Source organism: Chrysemys picta, chromosome 6 (genome assembly GCF_011386835.1).
Source record: "Chrysemys picta bellii isolate R12L10 chromosome 6, ASM1138683v2, whole genome shotgun sequence".
Classification (NCBI taxonomy): domain Eukaryota; kingdom Metazoa; phylum Chordata; order Testudines; family Emydidae; genus Chrysemys; species Chrysemys picta.
The window spans coordinates 98,753,582-98,766,236 of record NC_088796.1 but is presented as its reverse complement, the minus strand read 5'-3'; the positions used below and the strand labels follow the sequence as shown (position 1 = coordinate 98,766,236).

General features: G+C 41.0%; 1 protein-coding gene across 13 annotated transcripts in view; it reads right to left on the bottom strand.

Annotated features, from left to right (window-relative positions):
• Nucleotides 1–12,655, bottom strand: part of VPS13A (vacuolar protein sorting 13 homolog A) — a 293,421-nt gene that overhangs the window by 140,638 nt on the left and 140,128 nt on the right. For all 13 annotated transcript variants that reach the window (XR_010588882.1, XR_010588883.1, XM_042850566.2 and 10 more), the window contains 5 exons: nt 12,400–12,550; nt 11,345–11,469; nt 7,611–7,780; nt 5,398–5,618; nt 4,733–4,965 (listed from right to left, as the gene is read on the bottom strand). Coding sequence is in view for 11 of the 13 variants with exons in the window: in XM_042850566.2 (XP_042706500.2) it covers nt 4,733–4,965; nt 5,398–5,618; nt 7,611–7,780; nt 11,345–11,469; nt 12,400–12,550 (900 nt within the window). In the remaining 2 variants the exon portion in view is untranslated. The remainder of the gene's footprint in view (nt 1–4,732; nt 4,966–5,397; nt 5,619–7,610; nt 7,781–11,344; nt 11,470–12,399; nt 12,551–12,655) is intronic.

The following is a 12,655-nucleotide window of genomic DNA, read 5'->3' as shown; positions in this document are numbered from 1 at the left end:
CAGCACCCAGCTGTCTGTAGTTATTGCTTCCCCAAGCACTGTAGAATTGAGAAAGCTTGTTCCCAAACTGAGGAACCAAGGTTGAAACATTCACAACTGGTACATTGCTCTCATTATAAAAGTATGGTTGTCTAAAACTAGACCCAGACGATGATCTCCTCTGTGATTTATGTCCTCTTCTGGGGAAGTCTTTCTGCCTAGCAGGACAGGATGAGGGCAAAAGTATCACTGAGTGCGATATTGCTCGTGTTGTTGTGACCCTCAAAGTGACACTCTGTGGCCTCAGTGTAAACCCCAATGACTATACAGTAGCTCGGAAGTCCTTAAAACATGTAAAGTCTTGTCATTTTTCTCAAAAAAAAAAAAGACAAACAGTAAGTCCTTTATGGTCTGTTGGTCTCTCATTTGCTGCAGTCAGAATCAGGGAACTTGATGATTACCTGTTCTGTTCATTTCCTCTGGGGCACCTGGCATTGGCCACCGTTGAAAGACAGGATACTGGGCTAGATGGACCTTTGGTCTGACCCAGTATGGCCATTCGTATGTTCTTATGTACTGTGAGGTGATGCGAGAAAAAACACCCAAAACCTTGCATGGAAACATAACTCTTGTTGCTATGTTTAGCTCTGGGTGTTATAGATGCTGGGGATATTGCACGCGGATTTTTCAGGCTCCAATATTGCTTCATTTAGAGGAAAAGCAAGTCTCCCAGAAACTGAGAATTGAAGAACATCACTAACTTAGGGATGTCCTCCTGAACACACCCAGCCTGAACACCCAATGACAATGCTGTTTGTCTCAAAAGGTCCTGATATGATTTTAAATCCTTTGGTACTGTAGAAGAGAACACAGGCAGTATAGGATCATCTGATGAAGAGGAAGAAGAGGGAAGCAGAATTACTGGACTCTTTTATGGTAATACATTTGACTGTACCACAGGATCAAGTTGTACCTGGTTAGAGGGAACCCCCTTGACGTGTGGCTATAGCACAGGTGACCCAGGCAGAGAGACCACCGGAGGAACAGTTAATCTAGCCCTAGAATGAGCAGATGATTGAGAGCTTGCTAAATAATCCCAGGGATTTCAAAGAGGCTACTCTGCACAGAGGCGTAGCATTGGTGGCCAGTAGGAGCTAAGCCAGGGAGATTCATCCCTATTACAGGAGCCGTAATGATCCCATCACCGATGCTGATGCCCGGGTCCTGACAATTTCCAATAACAGTACCGTGAAGGTGAAGGAGACATTTCTACACTTGAACCTGAAGACCCTTCCAAGTAGTCTGGCGGTAATGGAGGAGCCACTCCAGGTGAAGCCAATAAACAACCTGCACCATCTACAGTCCAACATGCTGGCCTTATTAGATCTGATGACGGTACATTCAAAGACACTTTGAGTACCAGTAAAGGCATCATACTCAAACTCGGTACCAAAGCAGGCATTGGAACTGAAGATGTAGACTCTGTTGGAACTGTTGTTGGTACCAAAGACAGCATTTGCACTGGCAGTCCTCCAGTACCAATCAGGAAGCTGACTGTACCCCAGGGCCCTGGGTCTGAGGTGGTGTGGACAAGTCAGCCATCAAGCCAAGAGGTGCCAAGGATACAGAATACAAAGCCACCATTGTCTAGTGTTCTTGAGCAAATGCCTGTCTGTTCCTGACTCGCCACAACAAATATACTGGTGCCTGATTCATCGATGATTTGGAGACCACAGTTTTTGGTACCAGACTAAACAGAAACCCCCGGGACAGTATCAGAGTTGATAGTATGCATTCTCATTGATGAGGCATCGGTACTAGATAGCAGAAAATGCCAGTTCTATCCCACATACTGGAAGACTCTCAGTGCCAGTCTGCACTCCTGTTAAACAGGTAGAAGGAATTGCTTTAGACTCTGGAGCAGCCCCAGTCTGTTTTGTGGGAAGGGGAACGATCCCTCTTCCTTCTGGGAGAAGGAAAGGAGATCGGATGTGAAGTCCCCATCTGTATCGGCTCAGGCACGCTCTGGAAAGTCTGAATCTCTGGTGGTCCCTAAGTAGGCCCCGTCTCCATAAGGTGCGTTTTCAAACACAAGTTCCTCGTTACCTTCTCTTAAATAACTTACAGATGGTGCACCTTTCCTTAATATGCCCTTCTCCAAGGCACAATAAACTTCAGATGTGGGGGGTCACTAGTAGGGCTAGCAACCTCACATGATGGTTAAATGTTTAAAACCCAGAAAATGCATCAGCTTGCGCTAAAATGTTACTAACTACACTAATCTAAACTAAACCCTAAGGTATTACTAAACTTACCTACTTACAGAAAAAGCGCACAAATACTGTGATAAAGAGCGCAAGGTGAGACACCATACTGAATGCTCTGACTCAAGATGCGGGTGGAATTGAAGCAGTTCAGGGGTAGCATAGCCTTTATATAGCCACGGGAAGCGCTAGAGGGCACAAGTGCCACCCCAACAGTTACTGCTTCGACTTCGGTGCATTGGGCGAGCATGCACCTGAGTGGAACACACATCTGCAACCACTCAAAGAAGAATCTTGCTTCAGCAAGAAGTGAAATTGGGCTCAGAGATTGCTCCAAAATATTTCAAATGGCTAGCTATTTCCCTTGTTCTCAAAAGATACGTCTAAACTGCACACACGCACACACACACACAAATGCAGTTGTGAAACTTAGACCCTAGGTCTACAGACTCAGACTCATGCTACGGTGCTAAAATAAATTTGTAGATGTTTCAACTAGGGCTGGAGCTCAGGCTGTGAGACCCACCCCCTTGCCAGGATTCAGATCCATAGATCCAGCCTAAGCGGGAGTCTACAATTCTATTTTTAGTGCCACAGCACGAGACCAGCAAACTAGAGTCTACAGACATGGGATCAGACTTGCTGCTATGGGGTTTTATTTTGCAATGTAGACATACTGAAGGAGGTTGGGTTTATTTGTCTCTCCTCCCACACAGAGGCCCCTTTTGGCTCTCTCAAGGAAGGTAGAAGCCTGAGGCTCAAGGATGGGTTCCCAAGAAGCAACACCCCTCTCTACTGCATGGGATGTATATGGACCAGACAGTTCTGTGTTTCTCCTGAAGGTCTCAGTCCAGGATGAGTAGGGATTCTTGAGGAGGCTATTATAGGGTACGTCTACACTACCCACCGGATTGGCGGTAGTGATCGATCTATTGGGGATCGATTTATCCGCGTCTACACTAGACGCGGATAGATCACTCTGCCATTGACTCCGGAATTCCACCACGGCGAGACGCAGAAGCAGAGTCGACTGGGGACGCGAAGTAAGTGATTCTAAGTCGATCTAAGATATGTCGACTTCAGCTACGCTATTCTCGTAGCTGAAGTTGAGTATCTTAGATCGATTCCCCCCCCCCTCAGTGTAGACCAGGCCATAGAGGTGGTGGTAGGAGGGGGAAGCTGGGCCCGAAGGCTTCTTAACAACACTCTCTGGAGCTGGCAGTGTCCATGCTGTATCCAGTGCTCTCAATCTGGGACCTTTGGGGAAGTGAAGGTGGCAGCTGAGCTGGAGGCATCACTGATTATGTGGGCCACAGGGACTCAGGCATGACCCCTCCCCCCAATCTGGTATGCTGCCCTTTGGACTGTGAAGGAAACTGCACTCTGCCTACACAGCCAGTCTAGCTCCTCCACAAGACAATCTAGAGGGAGAGCGGGAAGCAGGAGACACAGGCCTCTCCTTTTGTCTCTGGCTTTTCTTGTCTTTGCTCACTCCCTGAAACTTGAAAAGGTACCAGCTACTGCAAATACCTCAAAGAGGGAGTGGAACCACTGCAAATACCTCCCCAAAAGGCAAATGCAGCATGCCACCTGACTGGGAATTAGACATACATTATTGAGCCTAAATATTAATTTAAACATTTGATACAAAATTTGGAATTTCCCTCAGAAAAGCTCTGCAGTTAGGAGGGCTGGCTGAGCCACTAACTTCTGCAGAGGAAGAAAAAAAATGAACGGATCTTCAGGGGGAGAACATTCCCCTGCTCTCAATCACTGACAGGCCTGGTTCTGTCTCCAAGCTGCAAGCAGGCCAAAGTGCCATTGTAAAACATCTGTGGATCTTAACACAAAGAAGATATTTAAATTGTACCACTGGCAGTCTATATTCTCATTGGAAAAAAACTGGAGACTGACGTCCCTTTTTCTCACACTGTGTCGTCTCAGAAAAATTCACACACCAAAAATGTTCTAAATTAATCAAAAAGCCTTGAAAGCTGAGACAGTGTTAATAGTGCATTCCCAGAAACATGTTATCTATATGCTTAGATTATATCGGAACTATAACATTTTCTTCCCTTAGACTCACAATTTTTAGTTATGAAAAACCCCCAAAAGCCACAAATTGGAATCATACAATCACGAACGCTGTAGAAGAACAAAGAACAGCCATTCTCAAAAAAAAATTAAAAGCTTAGCAGTAAACACTAGCAGCTGTTCTTCTGAAAAACATTTAAAATTAACCCAGAGGGTTTGTGATCCCTCCACTAACTCAGAGAAAACAAACATACTAACAGTATAAAATGCTGTAGCATAGCCAGAGACTGCCAGATGGCTATTCACTCAAGAATAATTTTTCACCAACATTTTAAACATTAAATCCACAAACTCAGATTAGCTATTTTATATATATTAGTCAAAGAACAGGATTTACAATATCAATTATATTGTAATTTGCAGATACTCAGATTATATTTAAAAGGAAAACTCACTGTAGTGATGTTCCCTTTTCTCTTTTCTGCAAGAAAGGGGCAGGCTTTCATTTGTATATCTTTAACAGCAGCTGTCATTTTATACATTTGAGGGCTGTTCTTAATAAAGATCTCACACTGCGTTGTAACCACCAATGCAGGAGCATCACTTCTTGTTAAATCAGCCACAAACACGATCTCTGGATTTTTAACAATAATGTTCATTTCCATTGAAGATACCGGTTGCACAGATGCTGAAAAAAAACAAACCATTTAAGTTAAACCTATTGTTTGAACACACCAAGAAATTACTATAACTATACGGATATCTATGTTTACATATATACTGTATTTCCATTTGTTGTTGAGTAAAAAGTCACTAAGTATGCTTGAAAGGATTCCATTTGAATCTATTTCAACTAACACATAGATAACAAAGCAAAACATATCCACTGATGGTAGTTAGCATGTGTCTGGTAATCATGCACAAGAGAATACTCAACCATGGAAGACTAGCAGAAAAATAAGTTGTTAGACTGGAATTGAATGGTAAGACTGAGGTTGTTTGACACACTGAAGAAGGGAGACTTTTTAAGACAGGGCAGCCAAACCGGGAAGCAGCCTAAACTTAATATTATGGTTCTATGCTAAAGTTAGAAACTTATATATAAAAAAAGGTTACCAACCTTGCTCCTTTACAGCTAAAGTTTGCTTGATATTCCTCTGTGCAGCAGCACTTTCTGCACTAGCCTTTAAGAATATATCTGCAACAGTAAGTAGAAATTCCATGCTCGCACAGAGATATACGTCTTGAACAATTGTGTCCAGAACAGTGCCATCTCTCCCCTGCTTGTAGCTTACATCCACCATGTCCTTCTTTTCAGATCCATGTTTCATTTCCACCATTCTGAAAGACAATTAAGACAGTGTACAATAAGACACTTTCAAAAGCAGACCAGGCCTCTAATATGAACAATTCATTCTCATACTCAAGGAGAGTTCTCATTCTGTCTAGAATATGACATTAGCAAAAGTTCCTTTTTTTAAAAAAAAGAACCACTTTTTAAAAAAAATTGAAAACCCACCAGTATAAGCATTAACCAAAAAATGATGTTAAAGTAACACACAACTCTAAAAAGCAACTTTAAGAAACTGCACTTTCTTACTCAGCAGATCTGCTCTTCTTGGACAGTCAATCATAAATACTGGCTTTGGTGACTATGTTTTTACTGCGGTGTTCTTGTTGGCAATGAAAAGGCAATAAACTAAGAGTGTGCTGGAGTCCAGTCTTTCTGATACATTAGCAGAACTATCTAAGTTCTAATTAGTTATATCTATTCAAATCCCTAGGTAGCAATGGATACACACAGATGCCATTGTGGGCATATTTTGAAGATACTGGTGCTGCACTGGTGTAAAAGAGTAAAATTTGTTCCAAACGATCTTTATTAATGCTGATGATGCATGAAAAGGAAAACTCTGCTCTGTAGGAACAACAGATAGAAAAATTCAACTTTATACTTATACCCTAAAGGTTCTCAATTTATAACTAAAATATAACATTGAGCACCAGGTGCCATTTGCAGCTTTCTGAGTAGGACCTCACTTTACCATTCAAAAAAGATAGAAGAAAGTTACAGAGGTGAAACATGAAAAACAGAATAGTTAACTCAGCCTCCTTGTTGCTAGAGGCTAAAGAACATACATATCCTTGATGGCCACCGCAAAAAAACATAGATATCCTTGATGGCCACTTAATTCCAGAACAGTGGCTTTGTGAATTTGTTAATATAGCATTCAGAATATGACAAAGTTCAATGTTTTTATGTTCTCTCATGACTTTAATACTATATTTTTTGTAAATATGAATAGTTCATAAAATCTAATAGTATTCAAAAAATCAAAGTTCTATGTTATGTATTACATAAGATTGTGTAGGTTCTAAACTAAATTGACACTAATGTTATGAATGCTACCAACTAATAAAACATATAGTACACCTCTACCCCGATATAACACTAATTCGGATATAATGTGGTAAAGCAGCACTCCGGGGGGGAGTGGGGTGAGGGGACGGCGGGGCTGCGCGCTCCGGCGGATCAAAGCAAGTTTGATACAACACGGTTTCACCTATAACACGGTAAGATTTTTTGGCTCCCGAGGACAGCGTTATATTGAGGTAGAGGTGTATGTGTTACTGTTCATTAACACACCTTCATACAATGTTAGGCACAGTATTCATGCTATAGTGATGGATGCCTAACAGACCAATTACTTGAAAAGGTAAACACACATCAAGATAACACTTGAAATATTAAAACTGTGCTAATGATCAATATTAAAACTGTGCTAATGTACAAATCTTAAGGGGTTTTACTGTGACGATTTTAAATGTAGTGTTTCACGTTTCAAATCCTTTTAATAGTATCTAAAAATATAATAAACAAGACACCAGAGAAGCCATGATGAAACCTGCAGATGAATTACTGAGTATGTCCTCTTTCAGCTGCATTTTAATGTTCACTTAAGTGATATATATATTTTATTGCTGCACTAAAAAAAAAAAATTCCTACTGACATATATAGGCACAATTCTCTCCGTATATCTTATCTATTGTCTTGTAAAAGATGACATTTTTTCCAAGTTGAAAATACTATTAGTATTATCCCACCAATATTGATAGGCCCCAGGTAATATCTGTAAGAAAGAGCAAGTAGCATGCAGAATATATGACCCAATCTGTGCATACACACAAATTTTAGTTACTTTCCAAACTGTATTTATAAGACAGGTAATTTAACAAACTCAAATAGCAACTTGTAGGTAGTGTTAGCAGCCCTAGGACTAGCCAACAACCACTGATGAACAACAATTTAATCTTTTATGCAAAATTAACACCTTGGAGTGGTCTTCTGGACTGTCAGTCGTTTATCATCTAATGTGCAGTTTGCTAACTTGACTGAAGCATTCATTGAACCATCTGATAACATTTTGGCAGCAGCTGATATCAAGACCAATTTAAACTCTGCAAGTTTCAAATGATCATCTCTTTGATCCAAAGCAGAAACCTGTTTTAAAAAGGAAACATAACTTAAACAAAATAAAAAAGAGAAAGCATTTTTCTAGATTTGTTCACTACTATACTTGAAGCATGGTTTGACTCAATCTGACTAGCAAAGGTTTTAATTGTAATCATATTAAATGTAAGATTAAAAAAGGAAATGTATAGTTAAATCAAAACAGTGTACCACCATTAAATCAATTAGATATACAGAGATAGCTCCACAAAGGCTAAGTATTACCTTCAGTGCATTACAATAAGCAGGTGCCACTAATGGGCATGCCAATTTACACAGGAAAGCAGATTTTTTTAAAGCATCACTTTGACTAGGTTTCAAGTCATCAGTTATTGAAAGCTTCTTATTCATTTTAAAACTTGAAACAAATGTAAACTCATTTTATTAATTTTGACTAGAGTGCATTTTTTTTAAATAAAACTTTTACCTTTCCATTTCCACACAGCCGCCAAGAGGATAGGAAGAAGAGGAGAAGCTGAGTCCTGGCCTACATTTACAATTTAGGTCGACACAGCTGTGGCACTCAGGACTGTGAAAAATTCACACCCCTGACTATAGCTATGCTGACCCAACTCTCAATGTAGACATAGCTAAGTCAATGGAAGAATGCTTCCATCTACACAGCTATAGCTACTCAGGAAGGTGGTGTTCCTACAGCAAAGGAAAAATCACTTCTATTGCGCAGACCATGTCTACTCCCTCGGGTTATGCTCTTATAGCTATGGTGCTATAGTTATCCCGCAGTGTAGCTGTGGTCTGAGAATCAACAACTAGTTAAAGCTCCTTGATCCTTTGGCTAAACTCAGAATAGAGCAGCTGAGGGTTGGGGGCTGCTCTAATTTGCACCAGCTGGAAACAGTTCTCTATAGACCACACATTGGACACAGCTGGAGTGCAGCACGATCCAGCCACTTTGCCTTTCCAAAACACCACCATGGACTGCATAGAGAAAGATGTAGGAACCAGGTTTTCCAGCTCTCATCCCACTGGGACAAGTCATGCCTGACCAACCTGAGTGCCTTCTATGAGGAGACAACTGGCTCTGTGGATATGGGGAAAGTGGTGGATGTGATATGTATTGACTTTAGCAAAGCTTTTGATACGGTATCCCACAGTATTCTTACCAGAAAGTTAAAAAAGTATGGATTGGACTATAAGGTGGATAGAAAGCTGGCTAGATTGTCGGGCTCAATGGGTAGTGATCAACGGCTTGATATCTAGTTGGCAGCCGGTATCAAGGGGTTGGTCCTGGTGTGGGTTTGGTTCAACATCTTTATTAATGAACTGAATGATGGGATGGATTGCACCCTCAGCAAGTTTGCAGATGACACTAAGCTGGGAGTAGAGGTAGATACACTAGAGGGTAGGGATAGGGTCCAGAGTGACCTAGACAAATTGGCGGATTGGGCCAAAAGAAATCTGATGAGGTTCATCAAGGACAAGTGCAGAGTCCAGCACTTAGGACAGAAGAATCCCATGCACCGCTACAGGTTGGGGACCGACTGCCTAAGCAGCAGTTCTGCAGAAAAGGACCCGGGGATTACAGTGGATGAGAAGATGGATGAGAGTCAGCAGTGTGCCCTTGTTGCCAAGAAGGGTAATGGCATATTGGGTTGCTTTAGTAGGAGCATTGCCAGCAGATTGAGGGAAGTGATTATTCCCCTCTATTCGGCACTGGTGAGGCCACATCTGGAGTACTACGTCCAGTTTTGGGCCCCCCGCCAGAGATAGGATGTGGACAAATTGGAGACAGGCCAGTGGAGGGCAACGAAAATGACTAAGGGGCTGGGGCATATGACTTACGAGGAGAGGCTGAGGGAACTGGGCTTGTTTAGTCTGCAGAAGAGAAGAGTGAGGGGGGATTTGATAGCGGCCTTCAACTACCTGAAGGGGTATTCCAAAAAGAATGTTCTCAGTGGTGGCAGATGACAGAACAAGGAGCAATGGTCTCAAGTTGCAGTGGGGGAGGTCTAGGTTGGATATTAGGAAAAACTATTTCACCAGGAGGGTGGTAAAGCACTGGAATGGGTTACCTAGGGAGGTGGTGGAATCTCCATCCTTAGAGGTTTTTAAGGCCCGGCTTGACAAAGCCCTGGCTGGGATGATTTAGTTGGTGTTGGTCCTGCTTTGAGCAGGGGGTTGGACTAGATGACTTCCTGAGGTCTCTTCCAATCCTAATCTTCTATGATTCTATGATCAGGTAGTTTTAGAAGGATAGTCTGCAACAGTTATCAAAATTGCTAACACGGGTTTCTGAAGAGAAAGTATGAAACCTGGTAAAACCACAGCCTCTATTGTCTAATGACAGAGACTAACGTGCAAATTTTTCTGTTGTTGGTTAAGACACATGATTCTGTTCTAAAACAGTGGTTCTCAAACTTTTTTTTTTTTTGCAGACCTTCGCGGACCACTTGAAAATTGCTGCGGGTCTCGGTGGACCACTTAATGATCTTTCAAAATGTTGTTTGTACCATTAGATAACTATTGTAAAGCACTCTAAATAAAAGCGCTATATAAAAAAAACCCCTTAATAATAATAAACTTTTTTTGTTTTACAAATAAAAGCACACAACTCATATTTTAATATCAGTAGTCTTACCTTTCTAATGCGATGGATGTGCCCTCTCTCCCCCGCTGCGACAGCCCCTGAGCTGGGGCTGGAAAGGAGGGGGATCTCCCCCTGGCAGCAGCAGCCGTGGAGCTGGGGAAAGTTGCCTCTTTCTCTGGCCACTGCAGACTTGCATGTCCCAAATTCCCCCCACCTTCTTCTCACCCCACTGCCCCTTCCCACCTCCCACCTAATCCCTCCAAGGCGATCACCTCACCTTACATGTGAGTATTCTCCAGGGTCCAGGCATCTAATTAGTGGAGCCAAGTCAGCATGACTCCACTAATTAGGTGGGTGGCCCTTCATTCTCTCGTGTGCAGCCGCCCAGGCACACACCTTAGAGGGAGCTATCTGCAGACCACCTGAATGGAGCTTGCGGACCACAGTGGTCCACGGACCACAGTTTGAGAATCTCGGTTCTAAAAGGATAGGGACAGGACTGGTTAACTTATCAAGAGTTAAACTCATGACAAAATGTAAGCAGAAACTCCCAAGAAAACATGCCCAATTAAACCTTCTAAGCGGTTTAGATGACAAGTAGGATGATTTTGAGATCACATTAAGATTGAAGCTAGCTTCAATATTACAACCCCAATTTTCAACCCCCCTCCACAATTTCATCAAAAACAAAGCAAAACCATCTGTAGTTTCATACTTTGTTTTATCCAAGGTTAAATTTCCTGGAAAATGAGAGTCAAATCACACTATAAGGTTCAGAGATATTGAGTTTCCCTATTCAGTTTTCTGTAGTATCGTGAAGTGATGTAGCTGGTTAAAGACAATCTCATGGCACATATAATAAATCTGTGACTACAGTTCATAACTACTGCCCTTGATCTATTCCTGTGTAATATCCTCTAATTTACAACATTTTCCTGTTCAGAGTTGCCAGCATTTTCAGTAAGATTACAGATTTGTTTTCTTTGATAACATGACGTTTTGTTTACCTGTTTAGAATTTGGACTATACAATACCAAAGTGAGAGAGTCGAATAGAAAGTCCAGTTTTAGAGTTGTTTTAACTTTAACAGGTGAACGCAATTCCACCACAGCAGTTGTTACCATAGTTATTCCTTTTAAAAATGAAAGACACGTTAGCACTAAAACTGACAGCAAAACAGAAAATTACACATTCCTTAATGCATAGTAGACTTCATATGACTACATCCTCCTCACTTCACCCCAAAGATAATCTGACTTTACTAAATCCATTCTTCTGTATGATAAAGTCTTATTTTAAACTAAAAATTACATAAAAACATCATTCTAACTATCAGAATTCCACAACAAGGAAAAACACACATGCTTAATTCCTGTTAACACTATTTAGGATTATGTGCCATGCATTGGGAGGTTTATACAATCTCATATATGAGCGGGGAGGAAGGGGGTGCTGGGTGAGGGTAATTAACAGGGCCTATCTTTTTTACTTTGTGCTTTTGTCTGTTCTACTAATTTAGACTTTATGTTTTTCCAGAGAATGACTTTATTATTACGTGTCCATACACTGTATTGCACAATGAGCCCTACAGCAGCTCTGGTGGTAAAAATAAAGATTTTCAGTGATCCTGCTATACTGTGATTCTGAGGTATAAACAGTTTTAACATAGTAATAGAAAGAAAAGATCATAAATAGAGGGAAATAACTGATACCAAAAAGCAAAGTACTCTCCATAAACAGTACCGACCCTAACTGACAGATTATTGAATGTCTTATGCAGATTCTTAAATTGTCAATACAACTGGACACTATATAACTTTTATAGTAAAACACTCTAATGTCACAAGATCTAACCAGAAGGTTATTTGTCTTTTTTCTAACCCTACATCCATTTTAATTCATTCTTAATATATCCAGATAGAAAAATTTAAACAAGGACCTGGTATATAAACATACAATTTAAACACAGCTAAAGGAGACATCCTTGTAAATCCACTGGAAGAGTTAACCTGATAATACCATATAATGCTTCTGGATTGTTGCTTAAGTTTAAATAACATACCTGCAGATTTCTGGGAAGTACTGAGGGCATCGCTGCAGTTGCTACTTGTATCTTTCGGTTCTGGTAAAGGAGGTGGAACACCAGAACTGTCCCCTAAATTTTCATTCAATGTCCTCAATATAGTGGTTAAGTCTTCCTGACTGAGAATGAGCTTAAAAATAATTTTTAAAAAAGGCTAACTTTGAAGAACAAACTTTATTTTACTCTGAATATATCAGTATCACTCACTTTTAAAAAAACATATTGCAACTAAAAG